This window comes from Trichomycterus rosablanca, chromosome 13 (genome assembly GCF_030014385.1).
Source record: "Trichomycterus rosablanca isolate fTriRos1 chromosome 13, fTriRos1.hap1, whole genome shotgun sequence".
NCBI lineage: Eukaryota > Metazoa > Chordata > Actinopteri > Siluriformes > Trichomycteridae > Trichomycterus > Trichomycterus rosablanca.
This window is the reverse complement of record NC_086000.1, coordinates 37,698,217-37,724,321: the sequence shown is the minus strand read 5'-3', so window position 1 is coordinate 37,724,321 and position 26,105 is coordinate 37,698,217. Positions and strand designations below refer to the sequence as shown.

Genomic DNA, 26,105 nt, shown 5'->3' with positions numbered 1-26,105 from the left:
GGGAGGAGGAACAGAGGATGGAACGCTGGAGGAGGGGAGGAGGAACAGAGGATGGAACGCTGGTGGAGGAACAGAGGATGGAACGCTGGAGGGGGGAGGAGGAACAGAGGATGGAACGCTGGAGGAAGGGAGGAGGAACAGAGGATGGAACGCTGGAGGAAGGGAGGAGGAACAGAGGATGGAACGCTGGTGGAGGAACAGAGGATGGAACACTGGAGGGGGGAGGAGGAACAGAGGATGGAACGCTGGAGGAGGGGAGGAGGAACAGAGGATGGAACGCTGGTGGAGGAACAGAGGATGGAACGCTGGAGGGGGGAGGAGGAACAGAGGATGGAACGCTGGAGGAAGGGAGGAGGAACAGAGGATGGAACGCTGGTGGAGGGGAGGAGGAACAGAGGATGGAACGCTGGAGGGGGGAGGAGGAACAGAGGATGGAACGCTGGAGGAGGGGAGGAGGAACAGAGGATGGAACGCTGGTGGAGGAACAGAGGATGGAACGCTGGAGGGGGGAGGAGGAACAGAGGATGGAACACTGGAGGAGGAACAGAGGATGGAACACTGGAGGAGGAACAGAGGATGGAACGCTGGAGGGGGGAGGAGGAACAGAGGATGGAACGCTGGAGGAGGAACAGAGGATGGAACGCTGGAGGGGGGAGGAGGAACAGAGGATGGAACGCTGGTGGAGGAACTAAAACATTCTCACATTCACTTAAACACTCACAATCACACAAACACTCACATTCACATTCACACAAACACTCACATTCACACAAACACTCTCACAATCACACAAACACTCACATTCACACAAACACTCTCACAATCCCACAAACACTCACATTCACACAAACACTCTCACAATCTCACAAACACTCACATTCACACAAACACTCACAATCACACAAACACTCACATTCACACAAACACTCTCACATTCACACAAACACTCACATTCACACAAACACTCTCACAATCTCACAAACACTCACATTCACACAAACACTCACATTCACACAAACACTCTCACAATCACACAAACACTCACATTCACACAAACACTCACATTCACACACTCACATTCACACAAACACTCAGTCACACAAACACTCTCACAATCACACAAACACTCACATTCACACAAACTCACATTCACACAAACACTCTCACAATCTCACAAACACTCACATTCACACAAACACGCTCACATTCACACAAACTCTCACATTCACGCAAACTCTCACAATCACACAAACACTCACATTCACACAAACACTCTCACATTCACACAAACACTCACATTCACACAAACACTCACGTTCTCACAAAAACACTCACATTCTCATATTTACACAAACACTAATTACAGTCGTATGTGATGACTTTTCTCACTGTGCTCTCTTGTAGTTGATGGACTGATTGTATGTAGGTTTATTAATGATGTGTGTGTGTGTGCGTGTGTGTGTGTGCGTGTGTGTGTGTGTACAGGTGAATGGCAGGTTGGGGTGAATATCTGGACGGCCGATGCAGCGTGTAGGAGTCCACTGTGACGAAAACATGAACGGTGCCGGAGAGCAGGTGGACATCCTGCCCCAGAACTGCATGGTGAAGGAGCGCTGGAAAGTGGTGAGCGGGGAGAGAGTGGTCTCTCCTAATATTATTATTATTATTATTATTATTAAAAAACCCTTTATATTGGAGTATATTGAAGTATAGTGAAGAATAGTAAAGTATAGTATAGTGTAGTATATTGAAGTATAGTATAGCGAAGTATAGTGTAGTGAAGAATAGTAAAGGATAGTATGGGGCAGTATATTGAAGTATCGTAAAGAATAGTAAAGTATATTGTAGTATATTGAAGTATAGTATAGCGAAGTATAGTGTAGTGAAGAATAGTAAAGTGTAGTATAGTGAAGTATAGTATGGTGCAGTATATTAATGTATAGTAAAGTGAGAGTAAAGTATAGTTAAGTGTAGTGAAGTATAGTATGGTGAAGAATAGTAAAGGGAAGTATAGTATATTAAAGTATAGTGACGAATAGTATAGTGAAGAATAGTAAAGTATAGTATAGTGAAGTATAGTAAAATGTAGTATAGTGAAGTGTAGTATAGTAAAGTATAGTATAGTTAAGTAAAATAGAGTATAGTGAAATATAGTATACTAAAGTACTGCATAGTGAAGTATAGTAAAGTGCAGTATAGTAAAGTATAGTAAAGTGTAGTATAGTGAAGTATAGTAAAGTATAGTAAAGTGAAGTACAGTAAGGTATAGTATAGTGAAGTATAGCAAAACAGTGAAGTGAAATATAGTATAGTAAAGTGTAGTGAAGTATAGTGTAGTGAAGTATTGTAAAGTGTAGTAAAACAGTATAGTGAAATATAGTATACTAAATTATAGTAAAGTGCAGTATAGTGAAGTATAGTAAAGTGTAGTATAGTAAAGTGTAGTATAGTGAAGTATAGTGCAGTATAGTAAAGTGCAGTATTGTGAAGTACAGTAGAGTGTAGTATAGTAAAGTGTAGTGTAGTATAGTGAAGTATAGTATAGTGAAGTATATTAAAGTGTAGTATAGTATACTGAAGTGTAGTATAGGGAAGTATAGTAAAGTGTAGTGAAGTATAGTGAAGTATAGTAAAACAGAGTATAGTGAAATATAGTATAGTAACATGTAGTATAGTGTAGTATATTGAAGTATAGTAAAGTGTAGTATAGTTAAGTTTAGTGAAGCGTAGTAAAGTGTAGTGAAGTATAGTAAAGTGTAGTGAAGTATAGTATGGTGAAGTATAATAAAATGAAGTAAAGTGAAGTATAGTATAGTAAAGTATAGTAAAACAGAGTATAGTGAAATATAGTATAGTGAAGTATAGTGAAGTATTGTAAAGTGTATTAAACAGTATAGTGAAATATAGTATACTAAAGTGCAGTATAGTAAAGTGTAGTATAGTGAAGTATAGTAAAGTGTAGTATAGCGAAGTATAGTATATATTATATATTTATAGTATATATTTAATAGTATATTAAATATTGGCACTCGTGTGCCAAGCTGAGGCCATCGAGCGCGTCCTCCGGGTGGCGGATGCAGGAACGGCCTTCAGTATGAAGGTCAGCCGCGAATATAACTAATAAGCGGTCGTGGAACAAGAGCGGCGGTGGCCAACGGACACCGTGACACGGCGATTGGGGGTTGCCGATAAACAAGACTCTGACTGGTGTCTCCCCACAAAGTCCTTCAACGGCAGATCGAGCGGATGTTGTGACTTGATCACACAACGGTTGTGAAGGCGGAAGAAGGCTGCAACAGTTCTTCAAGTTCCAGTCGTCTGGGATTTTCTTGCCACTGGGAACGCTTGAAGCACTGCCAAGTGTCGTGCGTCTGCTGGAGTGCAACAGCATTCCCACATTAAACAAACTCACGCACAGGCGTCTTCCCTGGAACATCACTGGATTTCATAATCCATGCGGCGACCGGCTACATGCAGCAGGGGCAGGATTGTGGATCTGGAAGCTCCTAGTATGGACCCGGCACGCGTGCGGCAGCTGTTAGATTCAGTCGCTGATCTCCTGGATGAAGCAGGGGAGATCTTCGGCAGCTGCATCCGCGACTGAGCAGTCCTCTGCTCACCCCTCATGGGGAAGGGGCTAGAAAAGGTGCCCTAGACATAGTCTGCTTTAACCTATCTGCTCTGGATTACCGCGTCCGGAGGGATCACCAACATGCGGTCGAAGAAAGCAACAACATATGAGATTTGGAACGTGGAACATCAGAACTCTTATAAACAGCTCACACAGGCCAGAGAGAAGAACAGCTCTCATAGCTCGTGAGATTGGCAAATACAACTTAGACATCGTTGCCCTCAGCGAAACGAGGAGAGCTGAGGAAGGACAGCTGAGGGAGGAAAAAGGAGGCTACACCTTCTTCTGGAAAGGGCGTTGTACAGAAGAGAGCAGGATTCATGGAGTTGGGTTTGCCATCAAAAACTCTCTTCTCCGGAAGCTGGTCGAACTTCCTGTTGGTATGAATGAGCGCCTAATGAGGTTGCGCCTCCATCTACCAAGGAGACAAAAGACAACAGTTATCAGTGCGTATGCTCCCACACTCGACGCTGATGACAGGGAGAAGGAATCGTTTCATGAACAGCTGGAGTCAATCCTTGCCCCAATACCGAAAGAAGATAAAATCATCCTTCTCTGTGATTTTAATGCAAGAGTTGGAAGGCAGCATGAGCTATGGAAGGGAACGATCGGCAAAAACGGAGTTGGTAACGAGAACCCCAATGGTACTCTGCTCATGAGCAAGTGTGCTGAACATGATCTTATCATCACTAACACATTGTTCCGACAAAAGAACAAACACAAGGTGTCATGGCAGCATCCGCGATCAAAGCATTGGCACCTGATTGACTACATCATTGTCAGAGCCAGAGATCAAAAAGGAGTCCTGCTCACGAAGTGTGCCACTGGTGCTGACGAGTGTTGGACAGACCACCGCCTCATCTGGTCCATCATCAGGATCGAAATAAGAACAGAAAGGAGAACTCAGAATAAGTGAAGACTAGAAAATACAATGTCAATGCCCTCAAAAGTGATGCAAAGACAAGTGAATTCCAGCAGCATTTTAGAAAACAACTGCCATCTGAATATCCAGAGCAAGTGGAGGAACACTGGGGCCTGCTGAAAAGTGCCATCACTAGAACATGCAAAGCAGTTATCGGAACTCAAACCAAGAAACATCAGGATTGGTTCGATGACAACTCGGAGACTTTACAACAGCTCGTAGATGAAAAACGTCAAGCTTACAGAGCCCTCCAAGCAGACCCAAACTCTAAAGAGAAGCGAAGCAGGCATCAGAAATGCAAGGCTGTACTGCAAAGCACGACTCGCACCTTAAAAGACCTTTGGTGGAGAAATAAAGCTAAAGACATCCAGCAGCTCGCAGACACAAACGACAGCAGTGGTTTCTTTGAAGCCACGAGGGCCATGTATGGGCGGAGCAGTGATGGTCAGGTTCTGCTGAAGACCAAAGCAGAAATCAATCAGCGGTGGAAACAACACTTTGAAGAACTTCTTAACTGCCACCCTGATGTAGATGAAGATGCCGTGCTGGATCACCTACCTCGACTACCTGCAGACGAATCAATGGGAGAGATCCCAACCTTGTCTGAGGTTCAGGAAGCAATCAGGAGGCTAAAAAATAGCAAAGCTCCCGGCATTGATGGCATTCCAGCTGAAGTGTTTAAAGAAGGTGGCATTTTGGTTCAACACCATCTTCATGAACTTATTGTTAAGATATGGATGAGCGAGCACATACCATCGGACCTGAGAGATGCCCTGATTGTCGCAATCTATAAGAAAGAAGGACAGAAGTCCGACTGCAGCAACTACAGAGGAATCTCACTCTTGTCAATAGCGGGCAAAGTCTTAGCAAACATACCGAACAAGCGGCTAAAGCCAGCCATAGAAAAGGCTCTTCCTGAAAGCCAGAGCGGCTTTCGGCCAGCACGAGGAACAACGGGCATGATCTTCATTGCCCGGCAACTGCAAGAAGAATGCCAGGAGCAGAACAAGCCGCTCTACATGGCTTTTATTGATCTCACAAAGGCCTTTGACAGTGTCTCTCGGGAATTGCTATGGAAGATCCTGGCAGCCTATGGGTGTCCTGTAAAGTTCATCACCATCTTGAAGCTTCTTCATGAAAACATGACTGCAAAGGTCAAGACAAACACAGGACTCACGGATGCTTTTGGCGTGCAAACCGGAGTCAAACAGGGCTGCGTCATTGCCCCAACACTGTTCATTGTTTTTATATCGGCAGTGATGACCATCATTAAACCACGGCTGCCACAGGGTGTCGACATCGAGTACAGGTTGGACGGCCAGCTGTTTAGACTGAGTCGTCTAAAGGCTAAGCGCATGACAGCTCTCATTTCGATCACCGACCTTCAGTATGCAGATGACAATAATGTTGTGTCGCTGAGCGAAGCAAACCTTCGATCTACACTGAAGGCTTTCGACTTTGGGTATAAGAAAATGGGGCTCTCAGTCAACCTAAAGAAGACGAAGATCCCCTACCAACCGGTCCCGGACAGCATCAATCCTCAGCCACCTGCCATTGAGCTGCGAGGAGAGGTGCTCGAAAACGTTAACAGCTTTGCATATCTTGGGAGTTATCTTTCAACCAGCGCGTGCATTGGTTCTGAAGTGCAACATCGTATGCATTGTGCGGCCTCAGCTTTTGGACGACTTAAAGGACGCGTCTTCCAAAACAAAGACCTAAGAAAGGAAACAAAGGTGCTGGTGTACAAGGCAGTCATCCTGCCCACTCTCCTGTACGGATCAGAAACCTGGACAGTGTACAGGAGGCATCTCAAGCAACTGGAGACGTTCCATCAAAGATGTCTCCGAAACATTTTGAAGGTCAAGTGGGACGACTACAGGACAAATATAAGTGTTCTCGAGGAGGCTGGATCCACCAGCATTGAAGCAATTGTTAACAAAAATCGCCTCAGATGGACAGGACAGAGAGACAGAGAGAGATTAAAGTATAGTGACGAATAGTATAGTGAAATATAGTATAGTGATGTGTAGTATAGTGAAGTATAGTATAGTGAAGAATAGTAAAGTGTAGTAAAACAGTATAGTGAAGTATAGTATACTAAAGTATAGTATTTTAAAGTATAGTACTAAGTGCAGTATAGTAAAGTATATTAAATTGTAGTATAGTGAAGTATAGTACAGTGTAGTGAAGTGTAGTATAGTGAAGTGTAGTATAGTGAAGTATAGTAAAGTATAGTATGTTGAAGTATAGTAAAGTATAGTATGTTGAAGTATAGTATATTATAGTGAAGTATAGTATATTATAGTGAAGTATAGTATAGTAATCTGATGTAGCTGTTATAAATCAGTGCAGAATGTTTAAAGCTAAAAAACTCTTGTGTTGTTTTTATTAAAGATTTCATGAGTAAAAAGTGATAAACACAATGAATTATGGGTAATGAGCTATTGCTTAAACTATGTTTGAGTGTGTGTGTGTGTGTGTGTGTCCATGTCCATGTGCTGGTTAATGTACAGTTGATTGTGTTGTGGGAGTTAACGTGTGTGTGTGTGCGTGTGCGTGTAGCTGAAGAAGATCGGGGGCGGTGGATTCGGTGAGATCTACGAGGCGCTGGACCTGCTTAACCGTGAGAACGTGGCACTGAAGGTGGAGTCGGCACAGCAGCCCAAACAAGTGCTGAAGATGGAGGTGGCGGTGCTGAAGAAACTGCAGGGTAGGACCACGGTTTCACCTGCACTGTGTTCACTTACACACATGTGAGGAGCATCATGGGAGAGCATGCTGTGGGTCTTATTGTGTAGCTGAAGGGCCGGTACACCAGGGGCCCCTCATGCTACGGGCCCCAGTGTGCTTTATCACTGTGCTGCCTGTATGTGTTCTCCCTCAGGTGGCCTCACAGTTTCCAGATGCGGCAAATAGTTTTCATTTGATTTAAGTTAGTAGATTGGGTGGTCCATCCTGGACCATGATGGACCATGTTTAACCATGCTGGACCATGATTAACCATGATGGACCATGCTGGACTATGATTAACCTTGCTGGAACATGATAAACCATGATGGACCATGCTGAACCATGATTAACCAAGCTGGTACTTGGTTAACTATGCTGGACCATGTTGAACTATGTTGAACCATGCTGGACCATGACGAACCATGCTGGACCATGACGAATCATCCTGGACCATATTGAACCATGCTGGACCATATCGGACCATGCTGGACCATGCCAAATTGTGCTGGACTTTGCTGGACCATGATTAACTATGATGGACCATTCTGAACCAAGCTGGACCATGTCGGACCATGCTGGACCATGATGGACTATTTTAACCATGTCAGACCATTCTGGACCATGCCAAATTGTGCTGGACTATGCTGGACCATGATTAACCATGCTGGACCATGATGGACAATGCCGGATCATGCTGGACCATGTTAAACCGCGCTGGACCATTTTGGACCCTGCTGTTAACCATGATAAACCCTCAATGCTGCCTCCGGGGCATTCCGCTCTACCAGGGTGGTTCCATCGTGAGGCCCAAAACTTCCTAGAACTCTGAAGAGCAGACCGAGCGGGTCCAGTATCACGTCTTTAGAGAGCTGCAACAGGAGCTGGCAAGTGTGAGAGAGAGAAACTGTGATCTATAGAAGAACTTCCACCAGGAGCGAATTAACTCTCACAAGGCGACTGTCAATCAGAAGAAACTGACACGTCAATCATCTGCGCCTCCGCGCCCCATTTTTCAGAACCTGAACATCTTCAGAACGAAACAGAGCGTTGAGTTGAGAGGATTGAAATCTAGAACTTAATTTATTTTATGTTTACATTTATTACATTTACGCTAAATGTACCTGGGTTTGGAACGCAGCACACACACACACACACATACATATACACACACACGCACACACACACACACATACACACACACACATATACACACGCACACACACACACATATACACACACATATACACACACACACATACACACACACACATATACACACGCACACACACACACATATACACACACATATACACACGCACACACACACACATATACACACGCACACATACACACATATACACACACACACACACATACATATACACACACACGCACACACACACACACACATACACACACACACACATATACACACACACACACATATACACACATATACACACACACACATATACACACATATACACACACACACACACACACATATACACACACACACACACAGCTGAGAACTTTTTATGGCTGGTGAGTCAGTGTGCCAGAGATTCCTGTGAGAGAAGAAAAGACTAATGGGCATGAAAGACTAACGGACGGTGAAAGTGTGTGTGAGTGTGTTTGTGTGAGTGTGTGTGTGTGTGTGTGTGTGTGTGTGTGTGTGTGAGAGTGTGTGTGTGAGTGTGTGTGTGAGTGTGTGAGTGTGTGTGTGTTTGAGTGTGTGTGAGTGTGAGTGTGTGTGTGTGTGTTTGTGTGAGTGTGTGTGTGTGTGAGTGTGTGAGTGTGTGTGAGTGTGTGAGTGTGTGTGTGTGTGTGAGTGTGTGTGTGTGTCCTTCACAGAGGACACAGTTGCAGTTATTGACGTTCTGGGGTTTAAAGTGCCGACTCAGCCGTTCGTCGTCCATTGCGTAACTCAACACCATCCATTATCTACACATCCATCTATAATACATGACCGGAAGTATGTGGACAGGTTCTGATTACAGAAGACTTGTGCATTTGAGCCAGAGACCAGCTCTGAGCTTGTGAGCTCGTCAGATAAAACACCCAGGAGCAACAGCAGCTCGGTTGGTGGGCCACAGAATGTGCCTGTAAAATAAAAGTCCTGTCTCATTAGTTATGAACCACCTCTGTCAGCGCAGAAACTGTTCACATGATTAATCAATCACACACACACACACACACACACACACACACACACACACACACACACACACACACACACGTCCACTGGGTTGTTTCCCTTAAGTGGTAAAAAGCACACCATCATTGAACTCCTGAATGATAAACTTGTTGGCAAAATAAGCAGACTGGCTCATCCAACTCTCATCCAAGTTATAAATCAGAATGTTAACTGTGAATTATTGTGATGTACAGTATAGTACAGTACAGTATAGTGTAGTGTAGTATACTGAAGTATAGTATAATACAGTATTTTGAAGTATAGTCATGTATAGTATAGTACAGTATTGTATAGTATAGTGTAGTATAGTTAAGCATAGTACAGTGAAGTATAGTGAAGTGTAGTAGAGTATAGTATAGCAAAGAATAGTGAAGTGTAGTAGAGTATAGTATAGCAAAGAATAGTGAAGTATAGTATAGCATAGGTCAGTATAGTATAGTGAAATACAGTATAATATAGTGATGTATAGTATAGCACAGCATAGTATAGTGAAGTATAGTATAATATAGTGATAGTACAGTATAGTATAGTGATGTATAGTATAGTACAACATAGTACAGTATAGTATAATGAAATATAGTATAATATAGTGATAGTACAGTATAGTATAGTGATGTATATTATAGTACAGCATAGTACATTATTGTATAGTATAGTGATGTATAGTATAATATAGTGATGTATAGTGCAGTATAATATAGTGATGTATAGTATAGTACAGTATAGTAGAGTGATGTATAGTATAGTACAGCATAGTACATTATTGTATAGTATAGTGATGTATAGTATAATATAGTGATGTATAGTGCAGTATAATATAGTGATGTATAGTATAGTACAGTATAGTAGAGTGATGTATAGTATAGTACAGCATAGTACATTATTGTATAGTATAGTGATGTATAGTATAATATAGTGATGTATAGTGCAGTATAATATAGTGATGTATAGTATAGTACAATATAGTAGAGTGATGTATAGTATAGTACAGCATAGTACATTATTGTATAGTATAGTGATGTATAGTATAATATAGTGATGTACAGTATAGCACAGTAAAGTATAGTGATGTATAGTATAATATAGTGATGTATAGTATAGTACAGTAAAGTATAGTGATGTATAGTATAGTACATCATAGTACAGTATAGTGTAGTGATGTATAGTATAATATAGTGATGTAAAGTATAGTACAGTAAAGTATAGTGATGTATAGTATAGTACATCATAGTACAGTATAGTGTAGTGATGTATAGTATAATATAGTGATGTAAAGTATAGTATAGTACAGTATAGCATAGTGAAGTATAGTATAATATAGTGATGTACAGTATAGTGATGTATAGTATGGTATAGTGATGTATAGTATAGTATAGTGATGTATAGTATAGTGAAGTAAAGTATAGTATAATGTAGTGATGTATAGTATAGTACATCATAGTACAGTATAGTATAGTGGTGTATAGTATAATATAGTGATGTACAGTATAGTGATGTATAGTATAGTACATTATAGTACAGTATAGTACTGTGTAGTGATGTATAGTATAATATAGTGATGTAAAGTATAGTATAGTACAGTATAGCATAGTGAAGTATAGTATAATATAGTGATGTACAGTATAGTGATGTATAGTATAGTATAGTGATGTATAGTATAGTGAAGTGAAGTATAGTATAATATAGTGATGTATAGTATAGTGAAGTATAGTATAATATATTGATGTACAGTATAGTGATGTATAGTATAGTATAGTGATGTATAGTATAGTGAAGTGAAGTATAGTATAATATAGTGATGTATAGTATAGTATAGTGAAGTGAAGTATAGTATAATATAGTGATGTATAGTATAGTGAAGTATAGTATAATATATTGATGTACAGTATAGTGATGTATAGTATAGTATAGTGAAGTATAGTATAATATAGTGATGTACAGTATAGTGATGTATAGTATAGTATAGTGATGTATAGTATAGTGAAGTATAGTATAATATAGTGATGTATAGTATAGTGAAGTATAGTATAATATATTGATGTACATTATAGTGATGTATAGTATAGTATAGTATAGTGATGTATAGTATAGTGAAGTGAAGTATAGTATAGTGAAGTGAAGTATAGTATAATATAGTGATGTATAGTATAGTATAGTGAAGTATAGTATAATATAGTGATGTACAGTATAGTGATGTATAGTATAGTATAGTGATGTATAGTATAGTGAAGTGAAGTATAGTATAATATAGTGATGTATAGTATAGTGAAGTATAGTATAATATATTGATGTACATTATAGTGATGTATAGTATAGTATAGTATAGTATAGTGATGTATAGTATAGTGAAGTGAAGTATAGTATAGTGAAGTGAAGTATAGTATAATATAGTGATGTATAGTATAGTATAGTGAAGTATAGTACAGTACAGTATATACTATATAGTAGTGTAGCAGCAGGGTGAGCAGATTGACTCATCCAACAGTAAGAAATTGGAATGCTGACTGTGAGTCAGGCTCACATCTCTATCTGATCTCAATAATGCTCAACTAAATGGAAGGAAATACCCACAGTCTTGTTCCAGAATCCAGTAAAAACCTTCCCAGATGAGTTAAAGCTGCTATATTTGCCCAACAGAACCAACTCTGTATTAATGCTCATGGTTATCATATAAATTGTCTGGTGTCCAGATATTTTTGGCTGTACAGTTTTTCTGTGCTGTATTATTTTATTTCATCACGTTTTTCTCTCTTCCAGGTAAAAATCACGTGTGTAAATTTATCGGCTGTGGCAGAAATGAGAAGTTTAACTACGTGGTGATGCAGCTTCAGGTAAAACATCTCAGAACCACACGCTGCCTCCTCACCACCTTCAGGATGTTTTTGGGATCTTGATGCTAACTCTGCTGACACCCCCCCCCCCCCCCCCCCCCCTTCCTGATTCTTTTCAGGGGAGGAACCTGGCCGATTTGAGACGCAGCCAGCCCCGGGGAACCTTCTCCATGAGCACCACTCTGCGGCTGGGGAAGCAAATCCTGGAGTCCATCGAGGCCATTCACTCAGTGGGGTTCCTGCACCGAGACATCAAACCCGTACGCTCTGTTCTGATCGCTCTGTTCTATACGTCATCGGTAACGACTGTGCCTGAGGAGGGTGTGGCTGCTAATGTTTTCCTGCCATGTTTGTTTCGTCCTGCAGTCGAATTTCGCCATGGGTCGCCTGCCGTCCACCTACAGGAAGTGTTACATGCTGGACTTTGGTCTCGCTCGCCAATACACCAACACTAACGGAGAAGTTCGACCTGTGAGTATCACGTCCCTCTAGGGGAGGAGTTTACTTATAGGATAGTAAAAAATACAGTATAGTAGTATAGAATTTTATGGTATATTATATTATGGGATGGTGCAGTATAGTATAGTACAGCATAGTATAGTGAAGTTTAGTAAAGTATAGTGTATTGAAGTATTGTATATTGTAGTATATTGATGTATAGTGAAGTATAACATAGTTTAGTATAGAGAAGTATAGTACTGTATAGTAACGTATAGTACAGTACAGTGTAGTGTAGTATAGTCAAATATAGTATAGTAAAGTGAAGTATAGTATTGTATAGTGATGACTTGACTTACGAATGTAATTGGTTCTGAAGGGCTGTTCTTAAGTCAGAATGTTCGTTAGTTAAACCTGTTTTTCCCATAAGAACTAATGTAAACAGAATTCATCCGTGCCAGACATCCCAAACCCCCCCTTACCCCTAACCTAACCTCTCTAATATCTTAAATGCTCTTTTTGTTATAAATACAGTTATAAGTATATTATCCCTTAAATCTTAAATGATAGAATAGACATTACTGTAATAAACAGTAATAAACACCAATACACAGCAGTACTGTACTGTACATAAACACACACATCACATTTCAGTACAGTACGTGTGCTGTACCATACACCATAATACATTTCCTTCTTTTTATATAAAATGTATCTACCAGAAACAACAATAACTCTAATATTTCTCTATTATTTCCTTCTTTATTTCAGTAGTGTTGTATTTGGTAGATGTAATTACACGAAAGAAAGAATACTTTACTCAGCGAGTTCCTTCTTCTCTCTCACTCACTGTCCCCTCTGTCTGATACACAGTTACACCTACTGGCAGGAGTAATTATACAACAACAAATGTAATAGATTTGTTCATTTTCTCACCACTGCACTTTTTCTGCACATTCTTTTTGCGCTTTTAATATAGAATTTTACAAAATATAAAGAAAACACCGAAAAAACACCGTCCGCTGTCCGAATGTTTGCTCAGTATATACAGTGTATCACAAAAGTAAGTACACCCCTCACATTTCTGCAAATATTTTATTATATCTTTTCATGGGACAACACTATAGAAATAAAACTTGGATAGAACTTAGAGTAGTCAGTGTACAGCTTGTATAGCAGTGTAGATTTACTGTCTTCTGAAAATAACTCAACACACAGCCATTAATGTCTAAATAGCTGCAACATAAGTGAGTACACCCCACAGTGAACATGTCCAAATTGTGCCCAAATGTGTCGTTGTCCCTCCCTGGTGTCATGTGTCAAGGTCCCAGGTGTAAATGGGGAGCAGGGATGTTAAATTTGGTGTTTTGGGTACAATTCTCTCATACTGGCCACTGGATGTTCAACATGGCACCTCATGGCAAAGAACTCTCTGAGGATGTGAGAAATAGAATTGTTGCTCTCCACAAAGATGGCCTGGGCTATAAGAAGATTGCTAACACCCTGAAACTGAGCTACAGCATGGTGGCCAAGGTCATACAGCGGTTTTCCAGGACAGGTTCCACTCGGAACAGGCTTCGCCAGGGTCGACCAAAGAAGTCGAGTCCATGTGTTCAGCGTCATATCCAGAGGTCGGCTTTAGTGCTGCCAGCATCGCTGCAGAGGTTGAAGACGTGGGAGGTCAGCCTGTCAGTGCTCAGACCATACTCCGCACACTGCATCGACTCGGTCTGCATGGTCGTCATCCCAGAAGGAAGCTGACGCACAAGAAAGCCCGCAAACAGTTTGCTGAAAACAAGCAGTCCAAGAACATGGATTACTGGAATGCCCTGTGGTCTGACGAGACCAAGATAAACTTGTTTGGCTCAGATGGTGTCCAGCATGTGTGGCGGCGCCCTGGTGAGAAGTACCAAGACGACTGTATCTTGCCTACAGTCAAGCATGGTGGTGGTAGCATCATGGTCTTGGGCTGCATGAGTGTTGCTGGCACTGGGGAGCTGCGGTTCATTGAGGGAAACATGAATTCCAACATGTACTGTGACATTCTGAAACAGAGCATGATCCCCTCCCTTCGAAAACTGGGCCTCATGGCAGTTTTCCAACAGGATAACGACCCCAAACACAACCTCCAAGATGACAACTGCCTTGCTGAGGAAGCTGAAGGTAAAGGTGATGGACTAAACCCAATTGAGCACCTGTGGCGCATCCTCAAGTGGAAGGTGGAGAAGTTCAAGGTGTCTAACATCCACCAGCTCTGTGATGTCATCATGGAGGAGTGGAAGAGGATTCCAGTAGCAACCTGTGCAGCTCTGGTGAATTCCATGCCCAGGAGGATTAAGGCAGTGCTGGATAATAATGGTGGTCACACAAAATATTGACACTTTGGGCACAATTTGGACATGTTCACTGTGGGGTGTACTCACTTATGTTGCAGCTATTTAGACATTAATGGCTGTGTGTTGAGTTATTTTCAGAAGACAGTAAATCTACACTGCTATACAAGTTGTACACTGACTACTCTAAGTTATATCCAAGTTTCATGTCTATAGTGTTGTCCCATGAAAAGATATAATAAAATATTTCCAGAAATGTGAGGGGTGTACTTACTTTTGTGATACACTGTATATACAGAGAGAGAGAGAGAGACGGTCGGAGTTAACTTGTTCGTGATGTCACGTATTTCACGAATTTCGGTTCGTAAGCCATGCAGGTTGTGTATCAGATTGTTTAGATTTATTTTGTGTTTTGTGTTTATTTTTGATTGTTTTGTTTATTTTTCATAGTTTTGTGTTTATTTTTAATTGTTTTGTGTTTATTTTTAATCGTTTTGTGTTTATTTTTGATAGTTTTGTGTTTATTTTTGATAGTTTTGTATTATTTATTATAGTTTTGTTTATTTTTGATTGTTTTGTGTTTATTTTTCATAGTTTTGTGTTTATGTTTGATAGTTTTGTGTTTATTTTTTATTGTTTTGTGTTTATTTTTAATAGTTTTGTGTTTGTTTGATAGTTTTGTGTTTATTTTTGATTGTTTTGTGTTTATTTTTAATGTTTTGTGTTTATTTTTAATGTTTTGTGTTTATTTTTGATGGTTTTGTGTTTATTTTTGATAGTTTTGTGTTTGTTTGATAGTTTTGTGTTTATTTTTGATTGTTTTGTTTATTTTTAATAGTTTTGTGTTTATGTTTGATAGTTTTGTTTATTTTTGATTGTTTTGTGTTTATTTTTAATGTTTTGTGTTTATTTTTAATGGTTTATGTTTATTTTTTATTGTTTTGTGTTTATTTTTGATTGTTTTGTGTTTATTTTTGATTGTTTTGTGTTTATTTTTGATTGTTTTGTGTATTTTTCTGTTTTGCAGTTTGTTGATTGCTTTTTTGCGGTTGCTTTATGTTGGACGCGCATGTTTTTCTCCTGTATGATGCTTGTGTCCTCATTTCCATATCAGCACGTCTATAGTGAGTTTCACCTGATTTCTACTCTAACCAGCACTCATTCTGAACCCTGCACCACCCACACCTCCCACTCACCCAAACCCTGCACCACCCACACCTTCCACTCACCCCAATTCTGCTCTGTCCACTCCATCAGGTCCACTGAGGGATCAAATGTACTCACGACTCAGTTGATTCTTTAATTTATTTACATTCTAAAGGTCTTTTAAACTGTTATAAATGTCGCATTTTCTTAGTTTCTGAACAGAACAACAGCTGATAGTAAACAGTGCATATATATTTAACAGCCAGAACATTAATACTATATATACTAAGGACAAAAGTATTGGGACATCCCTTCTAATTTTTGAATTCAGGTGTTTCAGCCACAACAGCTAACAGGTGTAATAAATTAATCATATAAAGGAAATTCTATGCTTCCAACTTGAGGGCAACAGTTTAGGAAAGGCCCTTTCCTGTTCCAGCATGAGCAAGCTCTATAAAGACGTCCTGCACAGAGCCCTGAGCTCTGCCCCACTCAACAGCTCTGGGATATATAATATGGTGAAGTATAGTCTAGTACAGTATAGTGTATTATGGCATAGTATAGTGAAGTATAGTATAGTTCAGTTAGTATAGTGCAGTATAGTATAACGAAGTGTGGTATAGTACAGTATAGTGATGTATAGTATAGTGAAGTATATTATAGTATGGTACAGTATAGTGAGGTACAGTACAGTGAAGTATCGTATAGTATAGTGTGGTGTAGTAAAGTATAGTGTAGTGTACTGAAGTATAGTATGGCATTGTAAAGTATAGTACATTGAAGTATAGTATAGTATCGTACAGTATAGCAAAGTAAAGTGTAGTATAGTACAGTATAGCAAAGTAAAGTGTAGTATAGTACAATATAGTATAGTGTAGTATATCAAAGTATAGTATAGTGAAGTGTATTATAGTACAGTATAGTGATTTATAGTATAGTGTAGTATATTATAGTAAGGTATAGTATGGTACAGTATAGTGAGGTACAGTATAGTGAAGTATCGTATAGTATAGTATGGTGCAGTAAAGTATAGTACATTAAAGTATAGTATAGTAGCATACAGTATAGTATCGTTCAGTATAGCAAAAGAATAGTATAGTACAGTGTAGTATAGTGTAGTATATCGAAGTATAATACAGTGAAGTGTAGTATAGTATAGTATGGTGCAGTAAAGTATAATGTAGTATAGTATCATACAGTATAGCAAAGTAAAGTATAGTCTAGTGCAGTATAGTGTAGTACAGCATAGACAACTTTAAGGCAATGGTTTAGGGAAGGTCTGTCCCAGCTCTATAGACGTGAAGAAAAGCTCCAGTGTCCTGCACAGAGCCCTGACCTCAGCCCCACTTAACAGCTCTGGGATGAACCGGAACACCAACTGAAAAGTCAGCGCCCAGACATACTAATGCTCTTTTGACTGAACGGGCACAAATTCCCACAGTCTTGAGAGAAGCTTCTCAGAAGAGCAGCACACAGAGGTCACTCTGTTTTAATAGCCCTTGTTTTTGAAATGGGACGTCCAGCAAGCTCATGCTCAGGCGTCCCTATACTTTTGGCACTATAGTGTATATATACAGTCTGTGTATCAATCCCATCCCGTCATTTTGACCTTTTTGTGTTTGTTGTGTGTTGAATAAAGTGGTTTAAAATCTGTGAGATTCCTGTTGGTTTGATGCTAAACTCTTGCTTTTCTCTTCAGCCCCGGACGGTGGCGGGTTTTCGTGGAACTGTGCGCTACGCTTCGGTCAATGCGCACAAAAACAAGGTAAGTACGACGTGAACAGCGTTTCTGAGTGTAGACGTTGGTTGCGTTGGGCTAATAAATAAGATGTAAAGGATAGTAAAGTACAGTGTCGTATAATACAGTATGGTATAGTGAGTTATAGTGAAGTGTAGTATAGTGATGTATAGTATAGTGAATTATAGTGTAGTGATGTATAGTATAGTAAAGCGATGTGTAGTATAGTGATGTATAGTATAGTAAAGTGAATTATAGTATAGTGACATATAGTATAGTAAAGTGAAGTGTAGTGTAGTATAGTGAAGTATCGTGACGTAGTGTAGTATAGTGTAGTAAAGTATAGTATAATATAGTGAAGTATAGTGACATATAGTATATTAAAGTTAAGTATAGTGTAGTATAGTATAGTATAGTATAGTATAATGACGTATAGCATAGTAAAGTTAAGTGTAGTATAGTATAGTATAGTGATGTATAGTATAGTAAAATTAAGTATAGTGTAGTATAGGGAGGTTTAGTGAAGTATAGTGACGTATAGTATAGTAAAGTGAAGTATAGTAAAGTATAGTGAAGTATATTGAAGTTAATGAAGTAAATAAGTTGGGATAATAAATAAGACCGGCTCTGTAGCGCGGTTGGATTAAATGAGAACAGAGTCGAGGGTTCTGGGGTCGAGGGTTCTGGGTTTCTGCTTGATTGTAAGACGTTGATGATTTGACCTTCATTGGTCCTGTAAAGGTCAGTGGATGGACAGTATGAGCTGTATTAACGTTTGTTGGACGTTGCAGGAGATGGGACGTCACGATGATTTGTGGTCGCTGTTCTACATGCTGGTGGAGTTCACGGTGGGACAGTTACCCTGGAGGAAAATCAAAGACAAGGTGAGAGAGACGCGCTTCATTTAAAATGCTAGCGGCCGGCCGGGCGCCTATACAGACCAGAGTCGGCTCGTCTGAGGGTGGGAGTGCCGGAGGGGATTCTGTGTACATCTATGGCATTTAGCAGACGCCTTTTATCCAGCGACTTACAGGTGTGAGTTTAATTTGAGCAATTGAGGATTAAGGGCCTTGCTCAGGGGCCCAACTAATTACTAGTTCGGTACCTTATCTGCTGAGCTACCACATCCTCATTACTGCTGCAGTTACGACCTCTGCTGGCTGATCAGTGGCGCTGCACAGAGACAATAGTGGAGATCGGTGCGTGACTCTCCGTGCCCGATACGGATCTCCATATGAATCCACCCAGTGCAGGTGAAAAGAAGCGGCCTGTACTGCACAAGTGTCGGAGGGGGTGTGTGTGTTAGTCATGACCCTCCTTGGTCAGGTCGCCAGAGGAGCCACTCGGTCTGTGTAGACGCCTGGAGGGCCAGTAGCACCACTGAGATTCGAACCCCAAACATACCGCCTGAGCGAGTTCTGATATCCCCGTATCACTTGTTACAGGAGCAGGTGGGTCAGATTAAGGAGCGCTACGAGCACAAGATGCTGCTGAAACACATGCCGTCGGATTTCTACATCTTTCTGGACCACGTGGTCAGCCTGGATTATTACACCAAACCTGATTACCAGGTAAGAGACGCCAAACTCGTCCTATTTACCTGCTTACTGTATTCTACCGTCACAGTCTTAAAATTTCTGGGATTTCGGTAACCTTTTATTTTGGCTTATTTTGGTTTCTTGATCGGACTGAGGCTCGAAGTTTAGAAAGGACATTACAGAAGCTTATTTTGGTGTGTCTTCCGGGTCACTGACCGGTCCAGTTTTTGCAGCGTCATCAAAAAACCCACAACAAACCCTCAAACCCTGTTTGAAAACCCCGCCCACATAGTCCGGGCGGATATCCCACCCTATCAGGACCGTGTCTGCTGCAGGCACTGCCGATTATGCCCGCTAGATGGCGCCCAGCCGACCGGTTTCAAACCAAGGAGTTCAGAATCTCGGTGCTGGTGTGCTAGCGAAATATCCCACTGCACCACCTGGACGCCCCACTCAAATCTGGTTTCTTGATCTGAGGTTGGACTGTGTGTGTGTGTGTGTGTGTGTGTGTGTGTGTGTGTGTGTGTGTGTTTGCCCTGTGATGGACTGGCGACCTGTCCAGGGTGGTTCCTGAATCTCACCCGGTGAATCGGACCCACTGTGACCCTTAAGTCTTCACACGTGTCGGGTGGAGGAGGGGCCGTGCTAGTCCGCCAGCCTGGACGTCCTGCGTGAGACGGAGTTTGACGGTCCACGTGATGGGAATCGGACGTGTCTAAGCGATTCACGCCCTGTTTTTTGTCTGCACAGCTGCTGATGTCTGTATTTGAGAACAGCATGAAGGAGAGAGTGATCACGGAGAACGAGCCCTTCGACTGGGAGAAGACCGGGACAGATCTGTCCTCCAACAGCATACCCACGCCCCCTCAGCAGAACACTCGCCAAACCGCCGCCATCGTCGGGTACGTACACATGCCCACGCCCCCTCAGCAGAACACTCGCCAAACCGCCGCCATCGTCGGGTACGTACACATGCCCACGCCCCTTCAGCAGAACACTCGCCAAACCGCCGCCATCGTCGGGTACGTACACATACCCACGCCCCCTCAGCAGAACACTCGCCAAACCGCCGCCATCGTCGGGTACGTGTACGCGCCAGCTTCTTTTCCGTTACGCCAACCACGGGGCCACAGACTCTTACTAACAATTACTAACAATTCCACTTCCTGTTAATCTGAGTGATTAAAGGTCTATCATCCACAGTGGCGTGTAAACTAACATGAAGATTATTATACGTCTTTAAATTAAACATACCCACTTCCCTCTGAACTCCACCCAGAGGTCCAACAGTTCAAGCAGCTTTTTGTTTAAAACCTGATTAATTGCGGCACAACTTTAAATGAAAATACGTCAGGATTTATTTCTTTTATTACTTTTATTAATAAAAAGTACTAAAAGCAATGAAAGAAATAAATCGTGACATATTTTAAAAATAAAAGTTATAAAATAAATCCTGAGGTACTTTAGAAATAAAAGTAAATACGTCAATTTTTTTTCTTTTATTACTTTTATTTCTAAAATAACTCGCGAGATGTTTCAGAAATGGTAACATCTGTAGTTTGGACGTCCCTGGTTTAAAGCCATGTGCTGGAATAAGAACCCTCACATTATAACAGAAAGAAATAAAATTTACATTTATTTTTTAAAGAAAGAATTTTTTAATTAATTGTAATAAATTATTATTAGCGACGGTTTTAAAATAGGACGTCCAACAAGATCATGTATGGTGTATATTTGTTCAGACACTGTTGGCCCTTAAAAACTTCTCATTTTAATGCTTATTATTGTAATCGTGTATTTTTTATGTCTGTTTTTCCTCAGTGTGGTGAACGCCACATCGATCCCCGGTGAGATACTGAGAGAAAACACGGACGACGTTCTCCAGGACGAGCACCTGAGCGATCAGGAGAACGCTCCGCCTGTGCCGTCACCCGCGAGGCCCGGCGAAGTTGCACTAGCACCCCCCGCTGGAGAGGTGTGGGACGACACCGACTTCAACCGCAACAAACTCAGGATCAGTATCAGCAAGGTATGAGCTGCTGGGTGGGAAAAGACGGGACTGAAAAGTGGGCGGGGTCTTCGAGGCTGTGTGAGGACCGTGGTTAGTAGTGTAAGGACGCGCCGATCCACCGAAGTACGGGCGGATGAGAAGGATGCTCCTGTGCTGTATTTAGGCGTCACCATAGTTGATCATTCTGGTCTGAATACCTCATCTGCCACAGTTATTGTAACCCTACTTATTGTAACCGGGCTTGTGAGCTGCACACTGACAAGTGCACCTACAAATATTGGACAAAACCAACCATATCTGTGTGTGGATACCCATCGGCCGATAGCACAGCTAAGACTCACACAGCTGTGCCACCTGAGCGCCCTTAGATCCGTAAGAAATATGAGATCTTTCCCCTGAATTAGCGGGAAGCAACTAACCCTGGACACAACTCCAATCCATCACATTCACCACATTTGAATTAAGAGTTTCTTGACGTCTGTCCCTCAGACCCAGCTCGCGGCAGAAGAGGAGGAGCAAGCCGAAGGAGCCGAGCCCGTCTCTCCCAAAGCCGGCGGTCCAGAAGCCCCCGGGGCTCCGGGGCGGCCCCTCAGGTACAAACGACCCAACAGCCCCGAATCCGATCACTTGACCGGCGGAGACGTGAGGGTGGACGGCTACGACAGACGGTACGGCGATAACGCTAACTTAGAGTGTAAATTATGTACATTTTCTGTATTTATATATTCCTACCTTAGCGAAGTCCTTCACCCTCACTGTCCCAGTCCCCTGATTTAGACTGTATCAATCAGAGATGGGGACTCGGACTCGTTTCAAAAGACTCGGTAACAACAAGCGTCAGCATGTGTTAACATTAGTTACATGTGGCAATTTTAAATATACAGTGTATCACAAAAGTGAGTACACCCCTCACATTTCTGCAAATATTTCATTATATCTTTTCATGGGACAACACTATAGACATGAAACTTGGATATAAGTTAGAGTAGTCAGTGTACAGCTTGTATAGCAGTGTAGATTTACTGTCTTCTGAAAATAACTCAACACACAGCCATTAATGTCTAAATAGCTGCAACATAAGTGAGTACACCCCACAGTGAACATGTCCAAATTGTGCCCAAATGTGTCGTTGTCCCTCCCTGGTGTCATGTGTCAAGGTCCCAGGTGTAAATGGGGAGCAGGGCTGTTAAATTTGGTGTTTTGGGTACAATTCTCTCATACTGGCCACTGGATATTCAACATGGCACCTCATGGCAAAGAACTCTCTGAGGATGTGAGAAATAGAATTGTTGCTCTCCACAAAGATGGCTTGGGCTATAAGAAGATTGCTAACACCCTGAAACTGAGCTACAGCATGGTGGCCAAGGTCATACAGCGGTTTTCCAGGACAGGTTCCACTCGGAACAGGCTTCGCCAGGGTCGACCAAAGAAGTCGAGTCCACGTGTTCGGCGTCATATCCAGAGGTCGGCTTTAAAAAATAGACACATGAGTGCTGCCAGCATTGCTGCAGAGGTTGAAGACGTGGGAGGTCAGCCTGTCAGTGCTCAGACCATACGCCGCACACTGCATCGACTCGGTCTGCATGGTCGTCATCCCAGAAGGAAGCTGACGCACAAGAAAGCCAGCAAACAGTTTGCTGAAGACAAGCAGTCCAAGAACATGGATTACTGGAATGCCCTGTGGTCTGACGAGACCAAGATAAACTTGTTTGGCTCAGATGGTGTCCAGCATGTGTGGCGGCGCCCTGGTGAGAAGTACCAAGACAACTGTATCTTGCCTACAGTCAAGCATGGTGGTGGTAGCATCATGGTCCTGGGCTGCATGAGTGTTGCTGGCACTGGGGAGCTGCAGTTCATTGAGGGAAACATGAATTCCAACATGTACTGTGACATTCTGAAACAGAGCATGATCCCCTCCCTTCGAAAACTCCCTTTTCCAACAGGATAACGACCCCAAACACAACCTCCAAGATGACAACTGCCTTGCTGAGGAAGCTGAAGGTAAAGGTGATGGACTAAACCCAATTGAGCACCTGTGGCGCATCCTCAAGTGGAAGGTGGAGGAGTTCAAGGTGTCTAACATCCACCAGCTCCGTGATGTCATCATGGAGGAGTGGAAGAGGATTCCAGTAGCAACCTGTGCAGCTCTGGTGAATTCCATGCCCAGGAGGGTTAAGGCAGTGCTGGATAATAATGGTGGTCACACAAAATATTGACACTTTGGGCACAATTTGGACATGTTCACTGTGGGGTGTACTCACTTATGTTGCAGCTATTTAGACATTAATGGCTGTGTGTTGAGTTATTTTCAGAAGACAGTAAATCTACACTGCTATACAAGCTGTACACTGACTACTCTAAGTTATATCCAAGTTTCATTTCTATAGTGTCGTCCCATGAAAAGATATAATGAAATATTTGCAGAAATGTGAGGGGTGTACTTACTTTTGTGATACACTGTATATATACTGTATATAACCCGCAACACACGCAATGTGTAAATGTTCCAGCAGCTTCCGGTGTAGTGATGAAGCGTCGCTCCCTACTCCCTACACAGTCTGAAGTTCACTTCATTTGAACATTTTCGTTACCTTTGGATCAGAATCTCACTTAAAATGGTGGAATACCCTACGTAGTGCACTTCACTGGAACAGCCGAGGTGAATGGAACGCTCCTACAGAATCTGCGCTGACGGTTGAACGAGCGCTTTCTGAACCAATCAGAGCTTCTGATTGTAATTGTTAGTAAGAAATGCTGTTATTTGCATTTATTCAGTTTGCGTCACACAGATGACGTGGTAATGAAACGCTCGATCGGCTTTCTAACCACTTCCTGTTTTACTTCACCACCGGGAAAAGTTTGGAGGTTTTTAATTATAAGCACGTTTACAAAATAACGGATTCTGTTCCTAATGGGACGCACGCTTATAAATGTAATAGCATCTGGAAGAACAGAAGCTAAGGTAAGCAGCGGTTATGATGGTTTTTGCTGTGTTTGGGATTTTGGCCGCTGTGCCGTGATTTATCGAGCGCTTTTGTTCTGTAATGAAAACAAAACGTATCAGTTGAAGCTTTTAACTGGAACCTTCTTGTTACAGAAATTACATTCATTTACACGATGAGGAGGAAAGTAAAGACACGAAGTAAAACGGCTAAATACACTCGCTAATCTGTTGTTGTTTTTATCTGAACTTACTGATTATTTCTTTATTTCTACACTACATTTATAATATATGTTTTGTGTAGATTATATTGACTCGTGACTTGACTCGGACTCGGACTTTGTGACTTGTAAACATCTCTTGTGTCGATTGGTGGCAGGTCTTTCATGCCTAGTTCACACTACACGATTTCGTGGCAGCTAGATGTGGCAGCTCAGAGGCAAATCTGCCATCGCTCGGGACTCAAAACTGTCTCTCGATCGCTGTGTGTGAACTGTTCAGCGCCTCGATATCTATCTAGCATATCATATCTAAAAACACAAAGTGCATAACAATACGTAACTCATAGCAATCAGACGCTCCCACCTAGTGGTGATAGGAGACAATAACACCCGAAGTGTGTTCCTTATGTCTAGTCTACTCCATCAGTACTACTACTGGAAATTGACACGATGTGGTAATACACAGCCCGGTAATAAATGAGCCACAGGCTGGTACCGGTCCCGGTGGTTGGGGGCCACTGCGTCAAATGTCAAACTGTAAATCGTTGGTTGTATTTTCATGGTAGATGTTGATATTTTGCGGATACTTCAGTCCTAACTGGACTTTTTGCAGTTCCAGACTGGACATGGTGGGTTCTCCGTCCCGTCTGGTCCTCTCATCTCAGCCGGCGCAGATGATCTCGGTGGACGGACCCCACGACGCCCACAGTAACGCCTTCATCCGCTCGGTGCCGCTGGCCGAGGAGGAGGACTTCGAGGGGCGCGAGTGGGTGATGATCGACAAGGAGACGGAGCTCCGAGACTTCCAGCCGACCACCTCGGGGACCACGGACGACGAGCCCGAGGAGCTCCGCCCGCTGGACGACCACGAGGACAGGAGGAGGAGGGGCGAGCGAGGAGAGCCGGCGGTCGTCCGGCCCAAGACGCACCGCGGGGCGATGGGAGCTGGCGGAGAGGAGGACGGGGCGGGGCCGAGCCATCGCAGGAGGGAGTCGGAGCCGTTCGGGCCCCCCAGACAGGTACGCGGGTGCTTTCGGGTGTGGTTAGGTGTGGTTTGGGAGCGCCGGGATTCATTCACTTGATCGTCTTTGTGAATGAATGTGCGAGGCATGCGCTGATATTACACTATACATTCATATTAAATATCGCAATGTATCGTGAGTCTGATTATCAGCACATACCTGGGATTATTTTATTACAGGGGGTCCACATGTCTGTATTTATGGTGTCGATGCTCTTTTATGGCCTTTTAATTCCTAATTTAGGGCTGATTAGTGGCATCTTGACCTCTCACTTCTCAGAACTGCTGTAGTTACGCCCTCTGCTGGATGATCGATGGTGCTGCACAGAGACGGGGGATAATAGAGATCAGTGCGTGACTCGGTGCGCGATACGGATCTCCATATGAACCCGTCTGGTACTGCACAC

The 26,105-nt window shown here is 42.2% G+C and overlaps 1 protein-coding gene across 4 annotated transcripts in view; it reads left to right on the top strand.

Moving 5' to 3' along the window:
* The window catches only part of ttbk1b (tau tubulin kinase 1b), a 51,345-nt gene that overhangs the window by 11,765 nt on the left and 13,475 nt on the right, over positions 1-26,105 (top strand). For 2 of the 4 annotated variants that reach the window (XM_063008079.1, XM_063008080.1), the window contains exons 3-14: positions 1,486-1,623; positions 7,116-7,263; positions 12,238-12,311; positions 12,431-12,571; positions 12,678-12,782; positions 17,928-17,993; positions 18,758-18,850; positions 19,412-19,537; positions 20,255-20,406; positions 21,326-21,533; positions 22,005-22,183; positions 25,291-25,696. In XM_063008079.1, coding sequence (XP_062864149.1) covers positions 1,522-1,623; positions 7,116-7,263; positions 12,238-12,311; positions 12,431-12,571; positions 12,678-12,782; positions 17,928-17,993; positions 18,758-18,850; positions 19,412-19,537; positions 20,255-20,406; positions 21,326-21,533; positions 22,005-22,183; positions 25,291-25,696 — 1,800 coding nt within the window. In that variant the 5' untranslated portion in view covers positions 1,486-1,521. The remainder of the gene's footprint in view (positions 1-1,485; positions 1,624-7,115; positions 7,264-12,237; positions 12,312-12,430; positions 12,572-12,677; positions 12,783-17,927; positions 17,994-18,757; positions 18,851-19,411; positions 19,538-20,254; positions 20,407-21,325; positions 21,534-22,004; positions 22,184-25,290; positions 25,697-26,105) is intronic. The other 2 variants (XM_063008081.1, XM_063008082.1) reach the window with 2 other exon arrangements.